The sequence below is a fragment of the Caenorhabditis elegans genome, chromosome X, assembly GCF_000002985.6.
Source record: "Caenorhabditis elegans chromosome X".
In the NCBI taxonomy this organism is placed as follows: domain Eukaryota; kingdom Metazoa; phylum Nematoda; class Chromadorea; order Rhabditida; family Rhabditidae; genus Caenorhabditis; species Caenorhabditis elegans.
Window position 1 is genome coordinate 5849078 of NC_003284.9, and position 24668 is coordinate 5873745.

The 24668-nt window shown below is 35.4% G+C and overlaps 3 protein-coding genes and 16 non-coding genes across 21 annotated transcripts; 7 read left to right on the forward strand and 12 right to left on the reverse strand.

The window, feature by feature from the left end:
* Positions 1–22: 22 nt before the first annotated feature.
* atat-2 (Alpha-tubulin N-acetyltransferase 2) lies at positions 23–2894 on the forward strand. The gene is made up of 6 exons (NM_001392779.1): positions 23–171; positions 281–375; positions 1100–1271; positions 1332–1425; positions 2382–2533; positions 2580–2894. Exons 1-6 carry the CDS (start codon positions 31–33, stop codon positions 2715–2717), a joined length of 792 nt encoding a protein of 263 aa, NP_001379875.1. The 5' UTR covers positions 23–30; the 3' UTR covers positions 2718–2894.
* Positions 2876–5186, reverse strand: hog-1 (HintN domain-containing protein; the record flags this gene model as incomplete). Of its 2 annotated transcripts, NM_001270099.3 has the most annotated exons (7): positions 2877–3047; positions 3162–3377; positions 3425–3522; positions 4014–4149; positions 4215–4330; positions 4382–4432; positions 5037–5186. In NM_001270099.3, the coding sequence occupies 7 exons, from the start codon at positions 5095–5097 to the stop codon at positions 2988–2990; spliced, it is 738 nt and encodes a 245-aa protein (NP_001257028.1). In that variant the 3' UTR covers positions 2877–2987. The 2 variants fall into 2 exon arrangements, with proteins under 2 accessions (NP_001257029.1, NP_001257028.1); NM_001270100.3 differs by lacking the exons at positions 4382–4432; positions 5037–5186 and having other exon boundaries at positions 2876–3047; positions 4215–4292.
* Positions 5176–5323, forward strand: W06B11.10. Its single transcript, NR_071168.1, has one exon. It is a non-coding gene; the product is annotated as an Unclassified non-coding RNA W06B11.10 (non-coding RNA).
* Positions 5324–6496: 1173 nt separating this feature from the next.
* W06B11.11 lies at positions 6497–6646 on the reverse strand. The gene has a single exon (NR_071169.1). It is a non-coding gene; the product is annotated as an Unclassified non-coding RNA W06B11.11 (non-coding RNA).
* A 1368-nt stretch (positions 6647–8014) lies between these two features.
* W06B11.5 lies at positions 8015–8325 on the reverse strand. Its single transcript, NR_071170.1, has one exon. It is a non-coding gene; the product is annotated as an Unclassified non-coding RNA W06B11.5 (non-coding RNA).
* Positions 8326–9618: 1293 nt separating this feature from the next.
* Positions 9619–10064, reverse strand: W06B11.6. The gene has a single exon (NR_071171.1). It is a non-coding gene; the product is annotated as an Unclassified non-coding RNA W06B11.6 (non-coding RNA).
* Positions 10065–10256: 192 nt separating this feature from the next.
* F49E10.15 lies at positions 10257–10455 on the reverse strand. The gene has a single exon (NR_071172.1). It is a non-coding gene; the product is annotated as an Unclassified non-coding RNA F49E10.15 (non-coding RNA).
* F49E10.17 lies at positions 10352–10498 on the forward strand. The gene has a single exon (NR_071173.1). It is a non-coding gene; the product is annotated as an Unclassified non-coding RNA F49E10.17 (non-coding RNA).
* A 727-nt stretch (positions 10499–11225) lies between these two features.
* On the forward strand, positions 11226–11373 carry F49E10.21. Its single transcript, NR_071174.1, has one exon. It is a non-coding gene; the product is annotated as an Unclassified non-coding RNA F49E10.21 (non-coding RNA).
* On the reverse strand, positions 11258–11405 carry F49E10.18. Its single transcript, NR_071175.1, has one exon. It is a non-coding gene; the product is annotated as an Unclassified non-coding RNA F49E10.18 (non-coding RNA).
* A 2225-nt stretch (positions 11406–13630) lies between these two features.
* Positions 13631–24270, forward strand: ctbp-1 (C-terminal-binding protein 1). 2 transcript variants are annotated; one of them, NM_001270101.4, is made up of 13 exons: positions 13631–13838; positions 14092–14163; positions 14217–14325; positions 15478–15555; positions 20286–20363; positions 20423–20574; positions 21441–21585; positions 21632–21756; positions 21803–21993; positions 22048–22298; positions 22349–22446; positions 22889–23015; positions 23071–24270. In NM_001270101.4, the coding sequence occupies exons 1-13, from the start codon at positions 13680–13682 to the stop codon at positions 23667–23669; spliced, it is 2184 nt and encodes a 727-aa protein (NP_001257030.1). In that variant the 5' UTR covers positions 13631–13679; the 3' UTR covers positions 23670–24270. The 2 variants fall into 2 exon arrangements, with proteins under 2 accessions (NP_001257030.1, NP_001257031.1); NM_001270102.3 differs by lacking the exons at positions 13631–13838; positions 14092–14163; positions 14217–14325; positions 15478–15555 and adding an exon at positions 18748–18851 and having other exon boundaries at positions 23071–24269.
* On the forward strand, positions 15690–15795 carry F49E10.24. Its single transcript, NR_071176.1, has one exon. It is a non-coding gene; the product is annotated as an Unclassified non-coding RNA F49E10.24 (non-coding RNA).
* Positions 17404–17543, reverse strand: F49E10.23. The gene has a single exon (NR_071177.1). It is a non-coding gene; the product is annotated as an Unclassified non-coding RNA F49E10.23 (non-coding RNA).
* On the reverse strand, positions 17634–17770 carry F49E10.13. The gene has a single exon (NR_071178.1). It is a non-coding gene; the product is annotated as an Unclassified non-coding RNA F49E10.13 (non-coding RNA).
* F49E10.10 lies at positions 17957–18141 on the reverse strand. Its single transcript, NR_071179.1, has one exon. It is a non-coding gene; the product is annotated as an Unclassified non-coding RNA F49E10.10 (non-coding RNA).
* On the forward strand, positions 18037–18176 carry F49E10.14. Its single transcript, NR_071180.1, has one exon. It is a non-coding gene; the product is annotated as an Unclassified non-coding RNA F49E10.14 (non-coding RNA).
* 21ur-15624 lies at positions 18961–18981 on the reverse strand. Its single transcript, NR_071181.1, has one exon.
* On the reverse strand, positions 19086–19235 carry F49E10.20. Its single transcript, NR_071182.1, has one exon. It is a non-coding gene; the product is annotated as an Unclassified non-coding RNA F49E10.20 (non-coding RNA).
* Positions 20663–20789, reverse strand: F49E10.19. Its single transcript, NR_071183.1, has one exon. It is a non-coding gene; the product is annotated as an Unclassified non-coding RNA F49E10.19 (non-coding RNA).
* Positions 24271–24668: the final 398 nt, after the last annotated feature.

Below are 24668 nucleotides of genomic sequence, written 5' to 3' on the forward strand. Positions count from 1 at the left end.
ATTTTTCTGTATCACTTTTGTTGCAGAAACATGGAGATCGCATTCGATTTGTCAACAATTTTTACGGATAACATTCAACGTCTCACTCGAACTGACCTATTGAAGTATGGACCAAAACGATATTGGGCTGTGGCTCAAAGTATAGATTGCCTGGGTGAAATGTCATCAAAGGTAGGTTCATGTTTTTTTCCAGAACTTTTTTGAAGGTTATTAACAATGCAAAACTTTTTATATGGCTTAGACAATTGAAAATGCACGGCATTTGTCTTTTTTTTTGCAGTTCCACGGATGGAAGAGAGTCATCACAATGTATGACAAGATCGTTGACCATGACGAGGAGCAGACGACCTACATTATGTGGGAGAAAGTTAATGGGTAAGGCATTTTGAAAGTGAAAACTGGAAATTATAAATTAAAAAAGTGGAAAGAATGTTTCAAAGGTGGAGTAGCGAAATGTGTTGCACATTTTGATCCTTGGCTTCGCGTTTTGAATTTAATACGTTTTGAATTTAATACGTTTTTATTAATAAGTATGAAAATTTTGGAATATTTAAAATGTTTGTTTTTTTGTAAATTGATAAACGCAATAAGGATTGCAACATTAAATAGTAGTTTAAAATTAAAAAAAAAAGATTTTTGAAAAGCTTTCATGAGGTTTTCATATACCTGAATATTGCAGTGTGTATATGAAAAAAAAAGATATAACTTTCAATAATTTGTCCATACCTCTTACTAATAGTAAGACCGTATTTTGAACTTCGAATTTCTTACTTGAATAAATCCTTATATAATCCTTATATATAAACCAACAATCTTTGTTATTGCAAAAAATATATATTGATATTAATTCTAAGAATTTCCAGTCAACAGTTTGTTTTGGTTTTGGCGAATAACCCAATTTTTGAATTTAGAGTTTTGTTGCTTTGCATCCTACAACGCATAATTAAATATAAGTTTCAAATTTATTTTAGTTTTGACTAAAAATATAAATGTAAAACTTAAAAATATATATTTTGGAATTCAATTTTTTTTGCTCATGATTAAAACTAAATTGGGAAAATCGTTCAAAAAAAAAGTTATCTTAATTATTGCTTTTCAGAAGCAAAAGTATACTCAAAGGGTTGCTTCGAGTTGGATATAAAACGCTTTATCTGACAGATAATGAACAAAATCAGTACATGGAAAAAGCAATGTGCATTTTGGACTTTTTCGTTGTGCCCACCGAACAACGCTCCGGAAATGGATTCAAAATGTTTGATGAAATGTTAAAAGTATGTTTTTTTAAATGTTTGTAGAAAAGTGACTTAGAGTTTTTAAATGTTCTACTTCAGGCTGAAAACGTAACAGTAGACCAATGCGCATTCGACAAACCATCAGCTGCTCTCCAACAATTTCTAGAAAAATATTATGATAGAAAAGATTTGGGTAAGTAAATTGCATTCTTGTACCACCGATACATTACAAAATTCGGCCGACAGCAAAGACCGACAAGGTAGATACAGCTCACAGCACCTAAACATACCCGATACTAGTGGATTTCGCACTGGATTAGCTGTTGCTCGCAACCGCAGACTTATTCCGGGTTCCGCGCTAAAGCATACTTTGCATGGAAGTAGCTGGAGCTCTGATAAGCTGATAAGATAATGCATTTTGAAGAGAGTGCTGAATGAGTGAGCAACAATGAAATCACCCGAGTTTCGTTGGCAATGAGCAGTTGTCTTTCATTAGTCATAATCAAAAGTTTTGTTTTTTTAGTAGTATGTCATTAATAATTGGTGTGGAATAAAAAGTTAATATGAAACAAATAAAACATTGATACAATATTCTATTGAAAACTAGTCCATAAAAATAGCTGAATAAAACTCGAATTTGTTATTAATTTTTGCTCGTAAAACAGAAAAATTTATTTCCTCCACTTTCTTGACAGAAATGGATCCCAAAACCTAATTTTAAGCTGAGTTTCATTTGAAAATGTTTAAACACTTTTAGAAAATTCAAATAGGAAAGAATTATTGAACTCATCCATTTTTATCAATAATACTTGTCGAAAGCTTGCCGGAAATGTATTTATGATTACTTAGTATTTTGAATTTTGAACTAATAAAAATACCAGAACGATATTGTTTAAAATCTTTTTAAAAATCAAACTATCGCTCTATTTTCAAATTTGAATTAAATTGCATAAGTAGTTAGTTCACAGTTTTAAAAACTTTATCAATCCATTGTTAGTTTCTTAAATTTATTTCAGTCTTTGGATGCCAAATTATATTCAGAAAAAAAAGCCTTACTTGCAACAGTCATCAATTTGTATGCAAAAAACTTGATACTTAGTTTACGACCGTATTATATGTAGAAATTCTCATCATCCGCAACATTTCCAGTATGGCAATCAAACAAATATGCATTATGTTCAAATTTTTTCATTGGACGTCACCCAACTGTTCCATTCACCCCTCGCCAGACAAAACGAGCGTCTCGAGCCAGTTCAGCTGTGTCCAGTCATGCATCCAGCCGTAACACCTCCCCAATTGGGGTTTGTGAATAAAAAAATAGTTGTTTTGCAAAAAATAATATTTCAGCGCAATCGCCCCCGTCACGACTCGGTTGCTGATTTGATGCGCCAGGATATGTTAGCCGGAGTGCGTGCTGAAGTAGACCCAAATAGTCCAACAGGCTTGAAAAATGCTCGAGATTTTGGACATCGCCGGATTTGGTGATAAGCTGCTAGTTTTTGATTATTTACTTTGGCGGCAGTACACAATAAATATGCCTCCTTGCCTTAGTTATGATCTCATGATTTTTGATATTTCAATCCTTTTTCATAATTCTTCTAATCGCTTAATATCAAAGTTGGCTGTTTTCAAACTCAAAATAATAAATACGAATTATTCATACACAATGAACATAATTATTTAATTTTTAAAATATCAACAAAAAACTCGTAATAAAAGATAGAATGTAATTAGATGATTGAGTTAAATTTTCAGTTATGGTATTACTAACCGGAGTACGTCTGAAGCTAATGCTGAACCGATTGGGATTGTGGCCTAAAATGCAAAAGTTTTTGATTGATGGTAACCTAAACAGGTATCTAGAGAGATCTAGAGTTCAATTAACCGAATAGGGTCGTTTTTTTTTCAATTTTAAAAAGTTGCACTCACTTTGTGAAAGACAGTTTCTCCAAATATCCATAACCAGCTCTGTGCATAGGCTATGGTAGAATAGTAATCGGATTGTAACCGTGTGTGCTTGATTCCACTGAAAACCGATGCTACGATATCATTCACAATAATTCGCCCGTTTTTTGTTATTGGGGCATAAATTCCCTTTCTTTCGGTTATCGATATTCTCATGACTCTTTGTTGGCGAAATTTTCCCTAAAATAGAAATCAATTGTTATTGGAAAACTGAACAGAAAACTTACTTTGTAAAGAAGAACTAGACAATCTCCAACTTTAAGCTCTTCAGCGTAGACCACGTTTCGACCTTTGGGAAGGTATTTGACGTACTCCGCGTAGTTTTCTAAAATTTTATTGTTAACAGTTTCCTAAAATCAATATCTTGTGACCTCATTATCTCAATTTGTTTTACTCAACATTTTTTACAGAAAACAAGAATATTTGATGTTAGTTACAAAAAGCCTAGAATGGATCTCGGCCTGTTTTTAAATCTCTTGATGGAAGCTTTTTTATTATCAGAAAATTTATAAGCAAGTCAGCTTTTTTTCGAGCTTTTTGAAGTTTTTTCAATGAAAGTTTCAGATTAAAATTTTTTCGGATTGTTTACTCTCTTTGTTCATTTCTAAAAAATTCAGTAGGCCGAATTTTAGGTTTCATTTTCATTGTACTGTTCCATTGCAAACTGGTATTGATGTTAAATTCAACATATCAAAAAAGCTATCATAAAACTATACAGTGAAACTTTTCAAAAATATCCAAAATTTCGCAATTAGGGTCTTTCCAAAATGAATAATTATTTTACCAGTGATAAGACACAAAAAACTAAATGATTACCATCACAAAGATTTCTATAGATAAGATGTTTTGCAGATACAGCGAGCATCTTCCCATATTCCGTCATAATAGTGTAGAAATTATATCGGTTCTCCGGCTCGCGATGCATCCACGTTATAATTGGAGTGTAATACGTCTGGACGTGTCAAAACATTTTCACGGATTGATGAATTGAATGCGTTAAGAATAAGAATTACTTACTGCGGTCAAGTTACCAGTCAGGACTAGATCCCCAATTCCGACTTGATCCATTCGTTTCTTGCCACTTGGTGTGGTCATCCAAGAGTCGGTAGAAAAACAAGCATGACCATTTGTATCTAATTAATGAAAACTTATGAAACTTGGAAAAATATAATGAATTTCAATACCTGAAAATGCAGGAAGTTTGAAATCTCTGACAGCATGTGCAGCCGTTTGTACTGAAATTGTGATAATTTTTTGATAGAATAGTTCACTTAAAAGTAGCTTTTTCAGAATAGTAATGATATCCAAACAAGATCTGTCCAATTTTTGGATTTCAATCCTACTTCGTGGCATTTTAACTGCTGTTTTTTCCATGAAAGTATAAAATGTACAAAATTTAAATTTCATATTTTATTTTTTTTATATTATAACCATAAAAAGAAGAAAGTATTTTGGATTAGTTAGACTAGGCACTAGATATTAAATTTTTATCTGAGAATTGGGAAAAAGGAAGAAAAAACAGTGGTAATTAAAAATTTCAGAAATGGCCGACTTTTCAAAGCCATGCAAAACATGTGTGCTGCCGAAAAAAAAGTGTTTTTCCGAAAATCCCATCGAATTTCAGGCGTAGATACATTGATGCAAAATCGTTTTTTAAAGCTAAAAGTATCAAAAAAGAAAAAGAAGGTTTGAGTCTAATGAGGAAATACTTAACGTTTAAAAATTAACACAAATTTCTGCAATTTAACTGATGTACTTATGTACATGCACTGATGAAAAAACAACTTCAATTACTATCTTATTAACTATTTGATGGTTACTTCTACTTTAAAAACTCACAAAACGACGTTCCAGTAACCTCTTTGAACAATATTAAAATAGTTAATAACACAGCACGCATTTTGCAACAAGTCACGCAAATCAATGCATGAATATATTCAGAAAAAGTAATGTCTGGCGGCTGAATGAGTGAGACACAGTGAAGGAAAAGATTCGATACATCTTACGCCGTAATTTCTTCATGGCCAAGACCTGTTGAGACAAGTTTTCGCGATGGAATCAGCCTGCGGATGAGACTGTGTTTTAAGTTTTAACCGTGGAAGGGAAAACACAGGAATTTATTAAATTGAGAGTTTTATTAGCCGAGAAAAATTGAATGTAGATACTGATTGAACTTATATTCTAAAGTGAAATACATAAATAAACTGAAAAAAAAACTATAAGCAATAAGCTAACTTGAAACAATAAAAGATTTCCGCAAAAGATAAACGTAGTAGACAAATTTATGCATTCGGCATTTAGTCAGATGTTTTTTAATCTTTTTCAAAACAGTTTTCGAGACAGTTTCTCTTCTTCTCAGTTTTGTTATCTCCGCATTAAAAAGTGAAACGTGTCAAGTCAAGATGTGTTGAAATAAAGAAATAAATGGGATCAACAACGCCTCTGATTTTATTGAGTATTCTTTCCATCAAATTTATTGTCTTTTTCTCACATTTTTTTTGACAATTTAATAGGTTTTACAGGTTTCCTCTAATCAACGGTCATCCTGGATTTCTACCGAGCAGTGCACATTCCTCAACATACACTAGAACAATATGTAAGTTCATTTTACAAACGTTTCCCGTCTCAACAGCATCATCATGCTCTCACTTACACTTTGTCATCCCCATGCAGCAAAACTAAACAGCACAAAGTGACATGAAACATGACGGACTATTGTGAAAAGTGACAGCGGTGACACCCCCAATCAACGGTGGAACCCGATTGCGGCCAGTCGGCTCGCCGCACCTTGTCACCCATCCTGGAATTGATTTTGATTTGTGGTGACGCATTTTTTGACATACCACAGAGAAAGCTTCATGTCAAAGAAAATTGTGTCTGGCCGCAAAATAAGTGGTATCGGATTGGTGGTGGTGGTGATGGGCTGCTATTTCGAGAGAAAGAAGAGTCCGTCCGATTGGGTCGGGTTGGTCTTCCTGTCGTCACACGCGGACAGACAAGAAGACGGATTGCGCAGGAAAAGGAGAAGATCATGGTTGTCAATTGCATTGCACCGTTTTCTCGTGGGGAGTGTATGAATGTAAAGATATCATTTCCTTATCATCTGTGAAAACTTACTTCGCCCTTTCGTATTTCTTTTTCTACCAACTATTCATCAAAAATGCTGCAGGAATTAGGCCAAGTTGGTCTTCTTCTCACGCCTTCATCTTGACTACATTTTTGCCTATTCAATTGGTCCATTTTTCAAATCAGTTTTGGCTTTGACTTTTTAAAATTAAAAAATCGAAAAGCAGATCCCAAGCCCCCTTGGACGTTTCCCCACCGGTAATCATACACCAGCGTCAGGCGCTCTTATCTTCCGCGACAGGGCATCCGAATGAAATTTGAGCCTCGTTTCGAAGCCGCACCAGCTAACCTGGTATCACATAATATACTTTTGGCAACTTTCTTCGAAACCCGACTTTCTTCAGCTAGTTTTACCCACCCACAAAATCTCGCTTCGTTCGAGATATTTAGGCTTGTGTGTGTATGTATTTTTTTTTTCTATGATATGTGGTAGTGTGATTCAAATAGTTTAAACACACACCCCCCCCCCCCCCCTCCTTAATTTCTATTGAGATGCCAATCCCGGATTGAATCCTGGAAGAAAAAATTAATCCCGTCTGAGGTATTAGGTCTATACATTTTTGCATCTTTCGGTTGCACTAGTTGTTTCAGTCGGCGTAATCTCTTTTTGATAAGGGATTGACTCAAGGTTTTCTATGATTTACGACCTAAAGGAAAGATACCAGAAAACTCTACTGACAATTTGATGAAGAAAAGCGAAATTTATCACTTAGTCTGATAACAAAAATGTTGGGTAGTAATTTTTTAATTTCAAATTACGGTACTTATAGGTTCAGTTCCCAAGTTATTTAAGTATTTTTATTTTCAGGATTACTGCAATTTTGTGCTAGAAAATAAATAAATGTTAGCCATTTTTGACAAAGGAAGTAATATTTCCGAATAAACCAGCACCGTGAAGAGAGGAAAAAAGGGGCAGCACCATTAAAAAACGATTTGATCCGTACATAAAATCCGATTTGGAGCAAACTGGAAACATGACGAAATGAATTTTGTGTCTACCAATAAGATCAAGACATTCTTCCAGTTTCCAACAGCAGACACGCTCATCTTCTGACTAATCCGTACTTTTGAGTGTATTGATATTTGATCACGACGTCTAGTCTTCCAAAAGCGTCGCTGAACTCATTGAAATCAAATTCCCAAATTCTCAAAACCAATGCACAATTGGTGTGTATGGATGTTAACCGAAAGGTTTCAAATCAAAACAAAAACTTTGTAATAACTCATTTTTGTCCTCCTCTCCAATCTTCTTCCTCTCCTACCGATATAATCACACGCAAGAAGAATTATGCATGACGGTTATATGCATATTGAGATAATCAACTATTGTTGAATAGGTACATGATTTACAACCGTTCGCCCCCCAGTATACTCGGTATCCATCTGAAAACTGATCAATTGCCATCATCTTGTAGGTCGCCGACAATAGTACCGTACCGGAACCGTGATAAGTATTTCTGTTCTTTTCCGACACCCAATCACCCACACCGGTAGAAAGGCTACTTTCATGAGAATCCCCCTCCTTCGCCAATCTTATTTTCATTCCATTCCAATTTCTCATATATTTGATCGCAACTCCGTATTCCTTATTCCTTTATTCCATTGCATTGAAAATTCCCACTTTGTCTTACCAACTTCTTAATTGCTCACTTGCTCTCGTTTAATGTGACACGTCGGCTTTGAATAGCGAACTACGGTAATTGTATCCAACTAGGTACCGGACATCAACACATCCCGCCGCCTCGTCGGTCATAATAAATGAGAAAATGGTGTGCGCTTCTTTCAAGATGAGGTACGGGACCCCTTAACTTTGTCCCGATGAAGCTAGTTGTCCCGAGCCACGATGACATTGTAAATTTCCTCTGACTCTAGATCTGCCACTGACTCCGCCCGCACGCCTCCGACCCTACACATTCTAATTGGCGGCAAAATGAGCCGCACTCCTTGTTATTCATGCAATGTAAGGGGGGGGGGGTTGAAAAGATGAGCACAGAAGCCAAGAAGATACAGCGATTTGAGGAGGTGACCAGCGGTGTTGGGTAATGACTCCAATTTCATAAAACCATCGGGATCGGGTGCCAGCGCTGGCCCCCATCCACACGGGTGTCGGTTTTCTATTTTCTAAGTTGTATCAACGAGTGAGCTTTCCCGGCTCTGACGGACTATCATCCAATTTTATAATTTCCAAATTTTCTAAATTTCTTATAAATTTAGTCGTAAACTTTTTCCATAAAATCTTCTACCTTACTCAGTGGTCCGGACAAATGTTCGGTTAAATTTTTGATATATTTTTATACTTTATAAGAATTTGGAAACCCTACATTGTTTGAATGCAAATAGTCGGAGAAAAGCTTAATGCAAATACAGTAGAAAATTGGTTTTTTGTTGACGCTCAAAATTATATTAGATGGAAAAAACTCAATAGTTGTTATTTGTTACTGTAAATATAAATGTTTTATATTTTTGAGAAGTTTTACTATAAAACTGTGTTCACATAGAAACAATAGTTAAAATTCAGAAAGATTGTTATAGAAAACTGGGTACTCCAAAAATTAATTTAAAAAGCAATTTTATAACATTAACGTTTATTTTGTTTATCGTATTTTCCAGTGCTGTAACTTTCTTTCAAATCTTAGCAAATAAATTATATTGACAAAAAGATAATTTAAAAGTGGAATTAAATTGAAATAGAAAGTGTTAAAAATTTAAACTTTTTAGGGGTAGGAAACCCATAAGTACCTCAATTGTTTTGTTGATTATTCGAATAAAACCTTATTTTTATTATCATTAAATCTAAAATACTCGAATACTACTTTACAAAAAGTTGTTCCACATTTGGCGACATTAGTATGACGACTTGCATTGATCTGTTTTTGACTCAAAGTTTAATTTGTAGGATTTTAAAATTTAGGCTATTTTTGGTATGTTACTGGATTTTTTTTGTGACATAATCAGAGTTTCGTCTAATCCTTGTGCTTCTTCTAAAATATTGAAATTATATTTTAGATTCATTAAATATTTTACTACTCATGTTCTAAAAGTTTTCTCCATAAATCATAAAGTTCTCAGGTAAAGCTCAGCCAATACTGCGAAATCTTATGAGATTTACGAAAAAGATTTCCAGATAATGCTCTGTTTCATTGGGAAGTGACATCAATATAAGATTTCGGTTTATTGGTAGATTTTTTGTTCCTGGTCTCACTGGTATAGCCGCTCATCATTCGGCTTACACATTCACTATCGGTGTGGCATATCGGTTTATAGAATCCCCATCCTCTTCCGAAACCTATTTCTTTTGGTATTAATTAACAGATGTGCGAGCCGCGATAAGGGCTTCGGATTCAGAAAAGGCAGGCGACGTCGTCTCAGTTGACTCCCAATATTTGTCACGTCGACATGTCCTCCGGACCCTCTTGTGTTATATCCGCCCCATCTAGTGATCCGGACGTCGACTCGTCAAGTGGTTTCGTTAGCTCATCGTCTTCGCGTGCCTTTCGCGCCTCCTTGTCACTAGTGGACCAATATAATTGGCAAAGACAACTACTTATAAGCCAAGGTGGCGGCAGCAGTCATTCATCCATCTCAAGTTGAAAAGGAAACACATTGGACAGGCGGTGTTGAGAGAAGGGGGGGCACATTTCTTCTTGCTCATCTCATTGGGGCGTCCCCAGTCTCAACAGCTTCCTTCCCGCACAATCCGGTGCTCCCGTTCCATGCTGCTCGGTAATGACTTGACTAAACTGAGAAGAAGAATCTGTCGTCTCCCATTATTTTCTAATTGGCGTCAAATCACCGCCGAGTCAAGCATCTTCTCCTCCCATCCTCACCCCCGAAAGCAGTCCCGAATCTCTCTTTAACTCACTTTACGCGTAAAGGGTCAACACACGGTGGATATCTACCACGCCTCTCTTCTTGTTCTCCTATTCCTTTCCTATCCAACTTCTTACTACCCGACTTCTTTTCAACAAATCTGGGGGCACAGCGATAGTCGAGATGGCTCAAAAGGTTTATCTTATTTTCGAGCTTCGAGCATCTATTCTCTTTGATGCCCTCCGACTTCCAAGTCCCCTTGGGCAAGATCTAATTTACTCCCTTTTTGCAGTGGTACCCTTTTTGCTTCTGAGCTCTCAACCACCACAGATACCGTAGTACGTCCACTACTTTCCTGCCTCAGGGTCTTGTTTTAGATATTGGACTTCTACAGTCTAGATTGGTCAGTTTAATTTAAACATTTTTTTCCATCCAATTCTTATCTTATTTGCTTATTGCTTATTCGCTGCGAGTTGTTGCTTTTGTTTCCAGTTTATACTTAAAGATTTACCATTTTGAAACACTTACTTCTGAAGTAATCTTTTCTTATCCCCGGCTCACTGTTCATTTGATCGTTGATGCCTTCCAATCCCATTCTACTCTCAACTACTTTTAATCAGCTCGTCTCACTATTTTCGGTGTTGGCTCGAAAGGTGTCTATGCTAATAATTATGTGGTGCACCCCCAGACAGGGCGGGTGCTAGATGATACCCGGCTTAGTCCCTGCGCGAATGTGTGGAGAGAAAGCCTTACCGTAGGACGACTCCTGGAGACAGGTGTATGGGCAATAGAGGCAAATTAATTTGCACAGTAATTTCCATTGAGTCCGACCGAAACTTGTGCCCACAAAAAGTGGACATATTAATAAGAGTAATTTTAGTTTAAGTAAGTTACTAAACTTTTTGAAATACTTACCAGAACTGAGGATAGGCATGTGTGCCAGAAATATGTGAATAATTATTTTAGTGATAAGTCTAAGAAAACGATATCTCAAATTGGTTCCCTTTGTTATATGACATTTTTGGTTAAATTCATTTGGTTATATGCTCATGTTAATTGGTTTCATATATTACGGTTTTCCTTTTAATCCAAATCGTTTTTTGTTGAAATCCAGCCGTTGCTTTATCCACCCGGCTCACTTCTTGCGCTTCTCGCGATCTTCTCTTTTCCTGTGTAACTCGAAATTGGGTTTCAAGAGGCAGCACCGCTCAATTCAATATAGAATCTGGGGTCGGTGAACCTCCTTGACATTTCGACAGCTCCAAAGAACTTCATGGAAGTCAGCCATATCACACATTTCGTTTTCAAAAATTTGTTTTCCAAAAACAACGCGAGCCAGACATTTTATTTCTGGAATATCAAGGATTCAATGAAGGTGAAGTGATAACTCTCTTGTTGTATTTGGAATATAATCAGATATAAGCTTTAACGTATTTCGATTATCTTAGAGCTTTTTCACTGTGATAAATGAAACTTTGAACTCGTATAGATTGTAATAGAGAATTTTAAAAACCCTGATAATTTGTTTTTTTCAAACTTGAAAGTATTTCAACCCATTACAATAAATTTCGCATCAGATTAACACATTGAACTGACAAAAATCGATATTTTCAAAAATATGTTGAATTTTTTAGTCAGAAAGTGGTGTTATTTTATATGTTATAAATAATTTCACATACATTTTTTCTTTCATTTTTACATTATAATTTTGAAAAAAATTCAACTTGAATAGACATTTCAGTAGTTAAAACTTGCAGCATTACTCGAAAGTTGTCGAAATGTTCACTTTTTCGGAACATATGTCAATTTACTGAAATTTAACTAAAACTTTGTGATAAATATGAAACATTTGGAGTGACTTATTATATAATGCAATTTAGTCATGTTAGACTGTCAGATTATAAGTGTATTGAAACTAATTTCCCACTGACCATACACTTAACAATACCTTTAACAAACCTAAGACATCCCAGATAAATCAGCAATTCTAGGAAATGCCGAATGTCCTCTCGAAAGTCAGAAAACTGCAGACACTGGTAGAGGGCAGTTTGAAACTTATTTGATTATACCTCCACCAACAAATTTTTGCCAATTTTCCACCTGTGGTAGCTCCTGATTTTTGTCTATCGGCTGAGAATTGGAAGAATGCGGTGTTCTGAACTCGTTTTATTTTATGCCTGATCTATGTGGTTCTCGGATTTTTAAACGCCTGTTTAGAGGTTCCCAGTAGTGTTTAGAAAACAGGATAACATTTTTAATGAAAATTTTTTAATATTTTCAGTGCCAAGCCAGAAAAGTATTGGACAAGGTTTTTGTAAAATGATTTTACAAGAATTCGATTATATTGAGCTCTATTCACGTTTCGAATGAAAAAAAAAGAGTTTCCACTCCAAAGATTTATTTTGATCTGAACCAACCCTAGTTTAAGTTCAATTTTTTGCTAGGTAGACTGGAACAAGTGAAAATGACAATTAATCGGCGTAAAATCATTGCTTACTCGAAAAAAAGTAACCGCCACCCATTGCGTTCCAAAAAAGTGGAATACCCTCTGATTCGATTTTCGCAACGTCGTTTAGTTATCAGCGTAATTTACTGGCACTGTTGTGTGCGTTCCACAAAAGATTTTGCCCCCCGCAACAGGTTTGAAAGAAGAATGTCCTGGCAAACTACAATCAAAATCAACGTATCGGTTTATTTGGAACTGATTTCAATTTTTTGATTTTCGTTTAATCAGAATGTACTTTTGAAGTTTCACTGGCTTTGTATTCTTTAAACCTATTAAATTTGGTATAGCAGAGCAAAACTATCAAGACAAGTTTTTTAACACTTTTTCAAAAAACCTGACATTTTTTGATTTTCGGTATTTTGTTCAAAATGCTCATCTGCTGCTTTATTTCTTTAAGTAACTTATTTGAAACTTTATCTTTCAAATGGCATGTGTTTTATTCGGAAATCTAAAAGGTAGCTGAAACTCTTTCATTGTAAGGTTTTTGTTCTTTGATTTTGAAAAAAAAGACAGATCACTACATAGACTTTACAAGTTAGAATAGACTACATAATGCAAAAATTAAAACCAAAATCATTTCTGGCTAGCTGATTCAAAAGTGTGGTCTGCGACATTGCAGTTTAATCAAACCGAAAATTTCTTTGCATTTGTAATCTACTAGACCATGATGACCTGGAGCTGGTAGTATTCGGGGTTACTGAAGTGGACTAATTGATAAGCATCTCGATTCTCGCAACTTTTACCAGCAAAACACGCATGTTAATTCTAGTCTCTCAAAAAAATTGTCTGGCACCATTGCATAACGTTTCTGTGTTTATTTATACCATTTGATGTTTCATAGTTGGGCTATCAACTCAGATATCTCAAATATCAGTCTATCATTTTCCTCATGTTTTGAATACTTCTAGCTATTTTCATATTTATTTATAATTTCTAATTTTTGAAAATCGAAACGCTTTGCTTCACTTTTTGCTTCGTGTGCTTTCCTTATTGTGGCTTCATAGGTTGTTGCTCTTGGTCGCTTCTGTGACGAACCCGCAATGCCGACGACTTGTGGATTTCCGAACTGCAAATTTCGCTCTCGGTATCGTGGTCTTGAAGACAATCGCCATTTCTATCGAATCCCAAAAAGACCGCTTATTTTACGACAGAGGTGGCTCACCGCAATTGGAAGAACTGAAGAGACGGTTGTTTCACAGGTAAATGTAGCTGACAGTTTTTTGCTTTTGGTTTTTGCACAGCTAAAAGTGCAAACTCTTATGCATGGCCTAATGGTTTTCATAATGTGTGGTGAAACAAAAATGTTTACAAATACTCTGAAGAACGATCACACCACAGACTAGAAAAATAACCAATTCGGAAGAAACAAGAAAAAAATAAAACAGCTCACATAAAAGACAAATGTCAAGATTCAATCTGGCTAAAATCTTCAATTTTCTTATTTTTTTGTAGCTTCGAATTTGCTCGGCTCACTTTGAAGGAGGCGAGAAGAAAGAAGGAGATATTCCAGTTCCTGATCCGACGGTTTGATATTTTCATAATTGTTTGGTAATAAAAATTGAAATATTATGTTTCAGGTGGATAAGCAGATCAAGATTGAGCTGCCTCCAAAAGAAAGTAAGAACAGTGATCGACGAAGGAAGCAAAACATTCCGGCTAGATTTCCTAGACCAGAGTCGCCGTCAGGTTAGTATTATCTTCTTGTCTTCAGTTTCTGTATATAATTTTTTGTTTGCTTATTTGGGTGGAATACTTATAGAGATGTAGTTCAAATGACGTCTAAAAAAATTAGAGCCGCTAATTTTATTTTATGTTAACTTAGCAATGCATTTCGACTTTTTTTAGTATAAAATATCATGCAACTAATCGAAAAATATCGCAGACATTTGGTAAATTATTTTTCAAAAATTGAAAATTTAAATACTGTCAATTAGGTCTGTTCTTCCATTGCTTTTTTGTATGACAGTTTGATAGGAATGGATTTCTAATAAAGGAATCAATTTTCGAATTTCTGGTTTGACTCTCAATCGACTTTTTTTTAAAAATTGATCAGTAGAGAAAAAACGATAGTTGGAATTTTTTCTCAAAAACAAATACGTGTATCCTATGTATCCGTAATCTTTGCTCATATTTCTTCCTTAAAAATGTGCTCTTCTGTTTAACCTTTGTGTTTACCTATTCCAAGTCGTTACAAAAAAAAACAAAAATTTCTATATTTTTAGATAGTGTCAAAATTGATATTTTTATTATAACTCAACTTTTTTACTCTATATGTGGATAGTATAGTTGTATTCTATTTTTTTGAAACTATTTTCACTTAAAAATACTTTTTTAAAATTTAAAATATAAAAATTGTGTTTTTAAAGTAAAAAAGTCAAATTCAGCTTCAAATGTTTGTAAAAATTCCAATGTATTAACAATAAATTGAAATTGTATTCCAAAGAGCTTTCGAGTTACACTAAAACACACTACATATTAATACGAAGATACGAATGTAAAAATAAATAACAATAGACACTTTCAATTGTTAAAAAAAATAACTTTATTTCAAAATTAACTCAAAGTACATGCCTAAAACCATATTTACTCGTTTTCTTTTCAAAAGAAATATCATGTTTTTAGCATGCTTTAATCTTTAAAATGGCTCAGACAGCTTTCGATTTTGAACTATAATAGTCATAGTTTCAAAATCAATAGTTCAAAAAGTTTAAATCAAGTATTGAGAAGAATGTCCTCGCGCTTATAACACCTTATAAAATGATAATCTTGAACTAGAGAAATTTTAATTCACATTCCATTTTTGCGGATTTTCAAATTGATTTCATTCAGAGTTTTCAGGTGACAGTCCATCGTACTCAAAGAAGAGCCGGAGTTTTCGTGACTTCTATCCTTCATTATCATCAACTCCATCATTTGGTAAGTACTTTTTCACAACTTGTTTTTCCCCCAAAAAATTGTCTTTCTCACCATTAATAGCTGTAGCTGTCAACAAGTTAGTTACCCATATCAAATGTGTCTTATAAAGACAAGTAGGCAAAGGGGAGGTCGAGATGCTTCTTCAATGAACCACTAGGAAAAAAGGCACGCACCGTCGTCGTTGTCCACTTTATTGGAGCATAAAATGTGAAAAAGGCTCCTTATTCACCGCCTTCTTCTCCCTTTTGTCTCATTGTTGCTCCAATGGCGTGTCAGATGTCTAAACGAGAACATGTTTAAAAATGAAATAAGGAAATGTGTGGGTATGTGTATGTGTGTGAAACATTACTTTGCCATCTTCTCACTTCAACCGAATATCTTTCACGGCGATCAGCATTACCGTCTGTTTCACACTTTTATTTCCTTTTTTGTCTGTTCGTCTTGTGATCGCGTTCTTGAATTACCAAAACTATCTGACCTGTACACTCAACAAAATATCGACAAAAAAAAGAGATTATTAGTCCGAGAGAAAACAAGTGTGAATTGGGTACACTTTGAAAAATAATATAATTGAAAACTTAATAAAAAGATGTTTCAATTACTCATTTATTGTAAGTCTTGAGCTCTTCCGAAAGCGGCAAAAAGTTTAAACATTTTATAAAGTAGCTTTGAAATTTTATATTATAAAAAATTCCAAATTAAGGTGAAATCTGAAATTTTGTCACCTAGTGGAAAAAACTGTGGTGCCTTATTAGACTTGCACTCATATGTACTTTGGCGGTTTAATTTTTTATTTCGGTTTTCATTAAATCTACCAAAAAATGTTCCACTGTAATAATGCTGAAAAAACATTTTGTCCATACATTGTTAGTTATATATTTTTCATATACGTTGCCAAAGTAGTGAAAGGGATGCAATTATAGTATGGAGATTACTGTAATACATTTTTACTCATGGGTCACAAAAAACCCCACAAAAAAATGAAACTAACTATCTATGCAAAATAGGTCCGCTACAGAGTCGTTAACATTTTAGATTTAAGACTAAACTCGGTCTTTTTTAATTTAATAATTCAAAACCGGCATGATTTATTTTATATACGCTATATTATGAAAAATTGGGCATTTTATGACAGTTTGTGGTAATTAAAACAACAATCTAAATTACTGCTTTAATTTTGTCATCGTTGCGGGAACATCGAAAGAATTTTTTCTATCCTATAAAATTGAAATCATTTACACAAAAGTATTATTGAACATTTTGTTTCATCGAATAAGATCTTCAATTCCATGTCAATTGATAATCTTCTTTTTCTCGCATTTCCATTCCTAATCGACACAAAATCGGGTTGAACAAGGATTATTCGCATCGAGAAAAAAGGCATCTATTTTTCCGAAACGAAAAACTTAGATCTGTAAATCGATCATGCTTGGACCCATAAATCTAGAGTTAGCGTGTGCAGTTTCGATGTAGAGACATTTATATTCAGTGCGTGATACTTCTTGCCTTCTTGTCCCCCACTACTAATTGTATTATTTGCCTTTGGGGAATTGGTGAATAGAAGGAGTTACCAGAAGCAGCAGCTGCTTGCAAAATCGTTTCACTCTATGTGCACGGCGTGCTTCTTATCCATGATCCCGAAGTCAGTGCCGCCTAGGTGCAAGAGAGCAGAATAAATTTATTTTTGAGTTGTCTCTTTTCTATCTCACCCCATCCATTCCATTCTAACCATTTTCGCCGAAGCTTCATCTCATTTTTAAGCGCATCTTTAGATTCACCGCGTTTTTGACTGCTTCTGTTTGTAATAATGAAGTCGGCACTCATCTTTGTCCAATCTGTCTTTCTCCTTCCTCCATTCGCCTTCCGCCCCATTCTCATTCAATATTTTTTGTTCCGCTCTGGCTTATCCCTGTTTTCATGAGCCCCATCAGACTTGTATTTGTCGACGACTCCTTCCAGCACCGCCCCATTATTGAGTAGGACCGCGCTTCGTCCATTTTTGTCTTTCCTCCTACCACCACACCCGTTGAGTCTGCCTTCTTTTCTCCATTTTTTCCTTCTTCTTCTTTCCTTCTTCCTAAATGACGTGTCGCCGCGGATTGTAATACTTCCAAAAGCTCATGAAGAATCCAGAGGACCCGCATATCTGTGCGCAACAAACAACTTCTTCGAATTCTCTTTCGGGGGGCAAAAGGAAAAAATTGGAGAAGCAGCGGAAAAGAAGAAGAGTGGTAGTCGGTTGGTGAACCACACTCCAATTCAATGCATTCACTTTTTCTTTCTCAATTGCCATTTTTTGTCAACTTTATGATCTGGTCTTTTATTCCGATAATCGATAGCTACCCAATTTGATATAAGTATTCAACTTCAAACATCCTCCAAAAGTCTTTGGAGCGCACATACGGCTAATTAGGAAGGCGAGAGGGTGGACCCGTCTTCTCTTCTCCCGTCTATTACATAAGTTGACCGGCAAGCTTCCGAGCTTCCGACAAGTGTCCGCTTCAGTCAACCCCACTCTTTTATTCTTCCTATTCGGTTCAACTTCATTCAAGTTATCACACATGCGGGACCACACTTTTTTCCATATGGACATCATGTCGCCTCCCTCCAGTTTCTTCTTCTTCTCCATTTTTCTTTTTCGACGTCTTCATATTTTCCCTCGTTTGCAAATCCAATTCAACCTTTAGCAACATCTTTTCAATACATTTTATGGAGTATGCATATCTTCTTTAGTCTTTCCGCAATAATATTTTTCCACTTTGCGCGCCAAAAACTCACGCAAAAACAAAGGATGTTCTCAGATTGTTTCATTTCATACGCATGTAAATGATTTTGTTCTTATTCTTTTCCGAGTCGGCACGAGACGATGTTTTCGGACGGACTATCAAAACTAATGGCGCGTCACATCAAGCACCTGCTGGACGGAAAGGCAGTCGTATTTTGTTCACCCTCCCCCCCCTACACCCTCCTGTGTGACATCTGCACCCGGTCATCATTTCATTTCGTTTCATCAACTGTTCACCGACTGCTAGGAGCTATTGCAAGAGTTGCGCCAGTTCTAACAATTCCAATTTCTCGAAGCCAGTGTGATTTTTCTAGAATTGCCATTTTGTTATTCTCCCCCTCTTCTCTTTTTTTCCCCTCTATTCGTTGACGTTATGAAAACTTCTTCAATTTCCTATTTTGTAAGCTTTTTAGATTAATCTTGCCAAACAATTCCCTTCGTTATCAGCTGATAGCAATGGGTGGCGAAGCCAATGGTACTAAACCGACGGGGTCGCAAAAGCGGAAACGAAGTGAGTTATAACAAATGAAAAGAAGTCAGCCCGTTCACCAAACCCACAAGCCAATTACCCATCCATCTTCCCCTCTATCACCTCTTCTTTGTCTTTTTTGATATTCGTGCTCTTCTAGCTTATGTTATCGTCGTTGACCACCATACGACCATCAAGATAAAACAAAGTTGAAGAAGTGAAAGAAACCAAAGTAAGAGACGCGAAACAAAAAAAACGGAGAAGTGGCCGGTCGTTGTTGTTGTAGACGCCGTCCGGCGGCCCGGCGCTTCTTCACTATTTTCCCATTGCAGTTGCTCACATATCTAATTCATGTCAAATACTGGTTAGCTGCACGCCACACATGCGCGCGCATATATTCTCTCACACATATAGAGACACACACAGCTAACCACTATGCGCATTTAGAAGCAGCTTCTGGATGAAATAGGCGCAAACTCCGGAACAGAGTACCTGAGAGACAAGTTTGTATAATGATTTATTGTGCAAGAGCTTTTGGAGAAAAATGAAAACGAGGAATACTGAAAGAATATGTAAATTGAAGAGCTAACTAGAGTTAAATACATTGTCTTTCTTATACTGTCCTCCAACTACTTAATCAGTGAGAACACAATCAATTTTTCAAATATCATTAGAGATAAAAGCTGTCAAAGTTGAACAATGAGATACAATGCTAATTTAGAAAGTACTGTACCTGAATTAAAGGAAAACTGTTACTTGTGAGGTTTTTAACTAATTAGTTTTATTTTAACTTTTTTCTCTATTGCATCAAAATTGTTTAAAACAATTAAGAGTATTGTTCAATTAATAATTAAAAAAAAAATTCAAAATAATATAATACTCAATGAAAATGATCTAGCGGAAAATTCGAATTATTGTCTCGATTGCAAAAATTTTCAAATTGTTCTAGTGAGTCTTGTTTGGCGTCTTAAAAATTATAAATGGATCAACATATTTCCAAATGCTGATACAGTATGCCCCACCCAGTTTTTGACTTTTCGAATTTTAACCGTACGAAACCCTTACAATTTTTTTCATAATTTTTCAACAAAAAAGTACGTCTCATCTCCTCGCTCATTACTGCATTTCTCCTTGAACCTCAAAACCAGTCAATCGCGTGTCATGAGGGTACAACACGAATGGCAATAAAATTAAGGGATGGCGGGGGGACGAGATGAAGATGAAGAATACATGGGAAATGGGAAAGGAGCAAATCTCAGTACTAGCAACATAAGTATTAGTTGTGCCTTTTGGATTAGATTTTTTGGAGGGTCTAGGACGTATCTCAAAAGTTATTTTTTATACTATTACCATTTTACTTTTAAACATACAAAAACATAATTCCCAGGCCTAATGTAGATTTGCAAAATTATTTCTAATTTTGTGATACTACCTAAGTAACATTCATCTAAGGGCCCTTATCAATATATTTTTTAGATCCAGCACAAAGCCCTCATACCCCACACCCACCAGTTCTACCAGATCCACAACAGGCTTTAAACGATATTTTAAGTAGTAAGTTTTAGTTATTTTATTTTCAACTTTATTTCCAAATTGATACAATTTTGTTTCAGTGACGAGCACAAGGATGAACGGTCCGTCAAGTTCACGTCCACTAGTTGCACTTCTTGATGGTCGAGATTGTTCGGTGGAAATGCCAATTCTGAAAGACGTTGCAACAGTTGCCTTTTGCGATGCCCAGTCGACTCAGGAAATTCATGAAAAGGTGAATAGAAGCTGCCAAGTGTGTATGTGTGTGTAAACAGAACGACTACTCCTAGTCTCCCTTTTCTTTCCATCATATCCTTTCCCATGGAATTCAATTTCGTTGCTCTTCAATGTCAATCAAGAGAAGCTTGAAAACAATAGGAAGCTAGGGGTCCACTTCTTCTCCTCTCATCTCATTGTGAGCGACTAAGCGGCAGTCAATAATTGCCTTTTGAGACGAAAATGGCAAAAGTGCCAGAGTCAAATAATATTTACTAGTCTCGAATTAAATAAGCAACATTTGAAAAATGACGAAACAGCGTAATTGCAGAGTACCAACAAAGCACAAAATATACTTAAAAGGAAGAGTAACGGTTTCGGGTATTTTGAACGTATACACACAAAAAGTGCTCAAATTGATGAATTTCGTAATTAAACTTCTCAAAAAATTTTCAGCAATTTTTTACGGCGGTTCAAATTTTGAAAAATAATGGGCAAATTTTAGCTGAACTTTCCAATTTCGGTCATTTTTCCGTGCCACAGCGGTCAGAAGTTGATTTTTGAAAAATTCCTTTCCTGTATATTTTGATAATTTGAACCACTTTGTTTCGTTAATTAAGATACTTTTAAAACCAAAAATTATTGAAATTGGTTACTTATCGCCTTAAAATTCAATTCTAAAATAAAGATTTTAGTAAAAATTGACCAGGTTTTTCGAAATTTTTGAACCGTCATGAAAATGTTTGAAAAAATCTTCCAAAAGTTTTATTACGAAATTCGTTCATTTGAGCACATTTTGGATTTATTAGTTTTAAATACCCAGAACCGTAACTTTCCCATAAATAAGCAAAACTTAATCAAGCAAATTACCTTCTTATTTTGCAGGTGTTAAATGAAGCTGTGGCGGCACTCATGTATCACTCTATTAAGCTGGAAAAAGAAGATTTAGAAAAGTTCAAAGTTTTAAAAGTTGTATTTCGTATCGGGTACGGAATCGACAATATCGATGTAAAAGCTGCAACTGAATTGGGTATCTTCGATTCAGGAAACGCTTGATTGAATAATTTCTATTTCAGGTATTGCTGTGTGCCATGCGCCTGGTGACTATGTGGAAGACGTCGCCGATTCTACACTTTCTCTGATATTAGATCTTTTTAGAAGAACATATTGGCATGCAAAATCTTATAGTGAAACCAGAAAGGTAAAATAATTCTTAAAACATGCAATTTCAATACATCGGATTCTAGACTATCGGAGCTGATCAAGTGCGCGAGAACGCAGTCGGAAGTAAGAAGGTGCGAGGAAGCGTTCTTGGAATTTTGGGATGCGGACGAGTCGGCACTGCAGTTGGTCTTCGAGCAAGAGCATTCGGACTTCATATCATATTTTACGACCCATTTGTACGAGAAGGACACGACAAGGCGTTGGGTTTTGAAAGGTGCTAATGAAACACAATACTTTGTAGCTCGGTGACTGATCTTGAATTATTTAGAGTTTACACAATGGACGAGTTCATGAGTCGGTCGGATTGCATTTCTCTTCACTGTAATCTTGGGGATGAGACCAGAGGCATCATCAACGCCGATTCGCTGCGGCAGTGCAAGTCTGGAGTATATATAGTCAATACATCTCACGCGGGTTTGATTAACGAGAACGATTTGGCAGCCGCTTTGAAAAACGGCCATGTCAAGGGAGCCGCGCTCGATGTACACGATAGTGTTCGCTTTGATCCCAATTGCTTAAGTACGTTTTTTTTTTGCAATAAAGAGCTTACTTAATAAGTTGTCTTTCAGATCCACTAGTTGGTTGTCCAAATATTATCAATACACCTCATTCAGCATGGATGACAGAAGCTTCTTGTAAGGATCTCAGAATAAACGCGGCGAAAGAGGTAATGTCAAATTCTGCAAAATTTTGCGTACTTTTGTTTTGTACGAGTTTGAAAGTTGTTTTCAATTGATAAAAGTGTAATTTATGTGCAGTATTTGCTAAATTAGTATCGCACCCCATTTTCAACTTTGTCAGCTTATATCTCAGCTGTAAATTGTAATATTTTTATAAATATTAGTTTACAACTATTTTCAAGTTTGAACACAGAAAGAATTAATCTTAGATCAGTAAAAAATGTCTGTTAAAGATTTTCGCTGACCGACTTTTAAAATTACGGTCAATGAACAATGAGCTTTTATTACTTTTCGACTGCACATAAATAATTGCAAAAATTTTTGAAGAATTCAACTATAACCCAATCATTTTAGAACTTTTTTATACAGTTTCAATACTGACGAGAGAATAAGAAAACCACGACTCTAACATAAAAAAAAACTTTGCAGATTCGGAAAGCTATCAATGGACGATGCCCACAAGATCTCACACATTGCATCAACAAAGAAGCTGTCATGCGTAATAGCAATCCAATTAACCGTAGAACTAGCTCAGCTCATCCACTTCTCAATATGGGTAAGTTAACATCAACCTATTTATTTTTCAAAATTACAATTCTGAAATATTTCAGGTTTTCCAACGTTGCCAAACTTTCCGCCAATGTCCATGAGTCCGCATTTCCCTTATCCAAATCCATTATTAGCCATGGGAGCTCAAATGGGAGCTCTCAACCCTTTTATGGGCAATGGTGCATTACCGTTCAACCCGGCGGCCGCCCTCTCTTCACTTGCTGCGGCGCAGGCGGCGAATGCTCAACGGGGATCACCTGCCAATAGATCGAGTAGATCAAGTCCCAGTCCACACACCAATAAGTCGTCAGTGAGTCCTGGAAACAATGGTCATGTCAAGACAGAGCCGTCTTCGCCGGCTGCAAAAATCGAGGTAGATATTGCCGAAAACGACAAGCATTCAATGATGACGTTTCTTCAGCGATTAATTGCTCCAAATGGAGATAGTGGTGCATCGACGGCCGATAGTGGAATTGAGGGTGGAGACAAAGAAAAGGTCCAATCTGACGGTGATGAAAATATGGAAGATATGGAAGTGATAGATGCAGAAAAGCTAAAAGAAGAGCTGAATATCGGCCAATTAGAAGAGCCAGAAGAAATTAGTGTCGGGTTGAATAACGGAAATCGGATCAATATTGATGAGCAACCATTGGCCACATAAAGTTCTCAGAAAAATATTTTTTGTTTAAATGTTCTCGAGGTTGTGACAACTTTTTATATTAATGTGTTTTCTTTTTTCTCCCTTTAACTGTTTTTAATCTCTCCATTCATCTCAGGAGTATAATTTTTTTTAATTTCAATTTTTAAACAACCCACTCGTCGAACTCCAAACAACGAACCTAGTTGAACCAAATAGCTATTTTTAACCCTTAATAATTTTTATTTTATGAATTCAATTCTAAACAGCTTTAAAAAATAACAATAATAACTCATTAAATGTACTGGATTGTCGAACAAATACGAACTCGAATTTGTAAGCCACCTTCAATTTTTCCTGGTTAATTTCACATTTTTTAAAAATATATTGCATGCAAAATTTCTGAATTTTCTCGCGCATTTCTAAGATACCTCATTTTCGTCCTCTCAGATTAAATCATCAGTATTAAATTTTAGAATGCGCTTTCCGGTTTCCAACAAAACCAACTTCGCACATTTTTTTCAAACTCAACCTCTACTAGATTCATTTATTCTTCTTTCGATTTTTCCTCATTTGAATTTGTTTTTAATTTTTTCACAAGTCATAATAAATATGTGAATGGAAGTATTTGTATGTGGCAAAAAATACAACAAGAGAAAAATATAGGAAACTCTAAGGACATACGTTTGAGGTGTATATGATTTGACATCCTATTTCTGGTGTATTGTGTCAATCACTGCTGAAAATAATTATCAAAACATACATATTATATTCTATAGATATTGAAGTAAGTTTCTAATCTTTTCACGTCATGAAATTTTATTTTAAAAAATTCAAAATTTGAAGAAAAATTAATTTCATCATTTTAGAAGTACATAAATGTTTGTAATAGAGCAGAGCAATATATTGCTAGGGTAATTTTTTCGAGCTGGTAAAACTTTGAACATCATCGAATTTGATATTGTAAATTCGAAGTTTTGCAAATTATGAATATAGTTATAAGGTTTGTTTTTATAAGGTTAA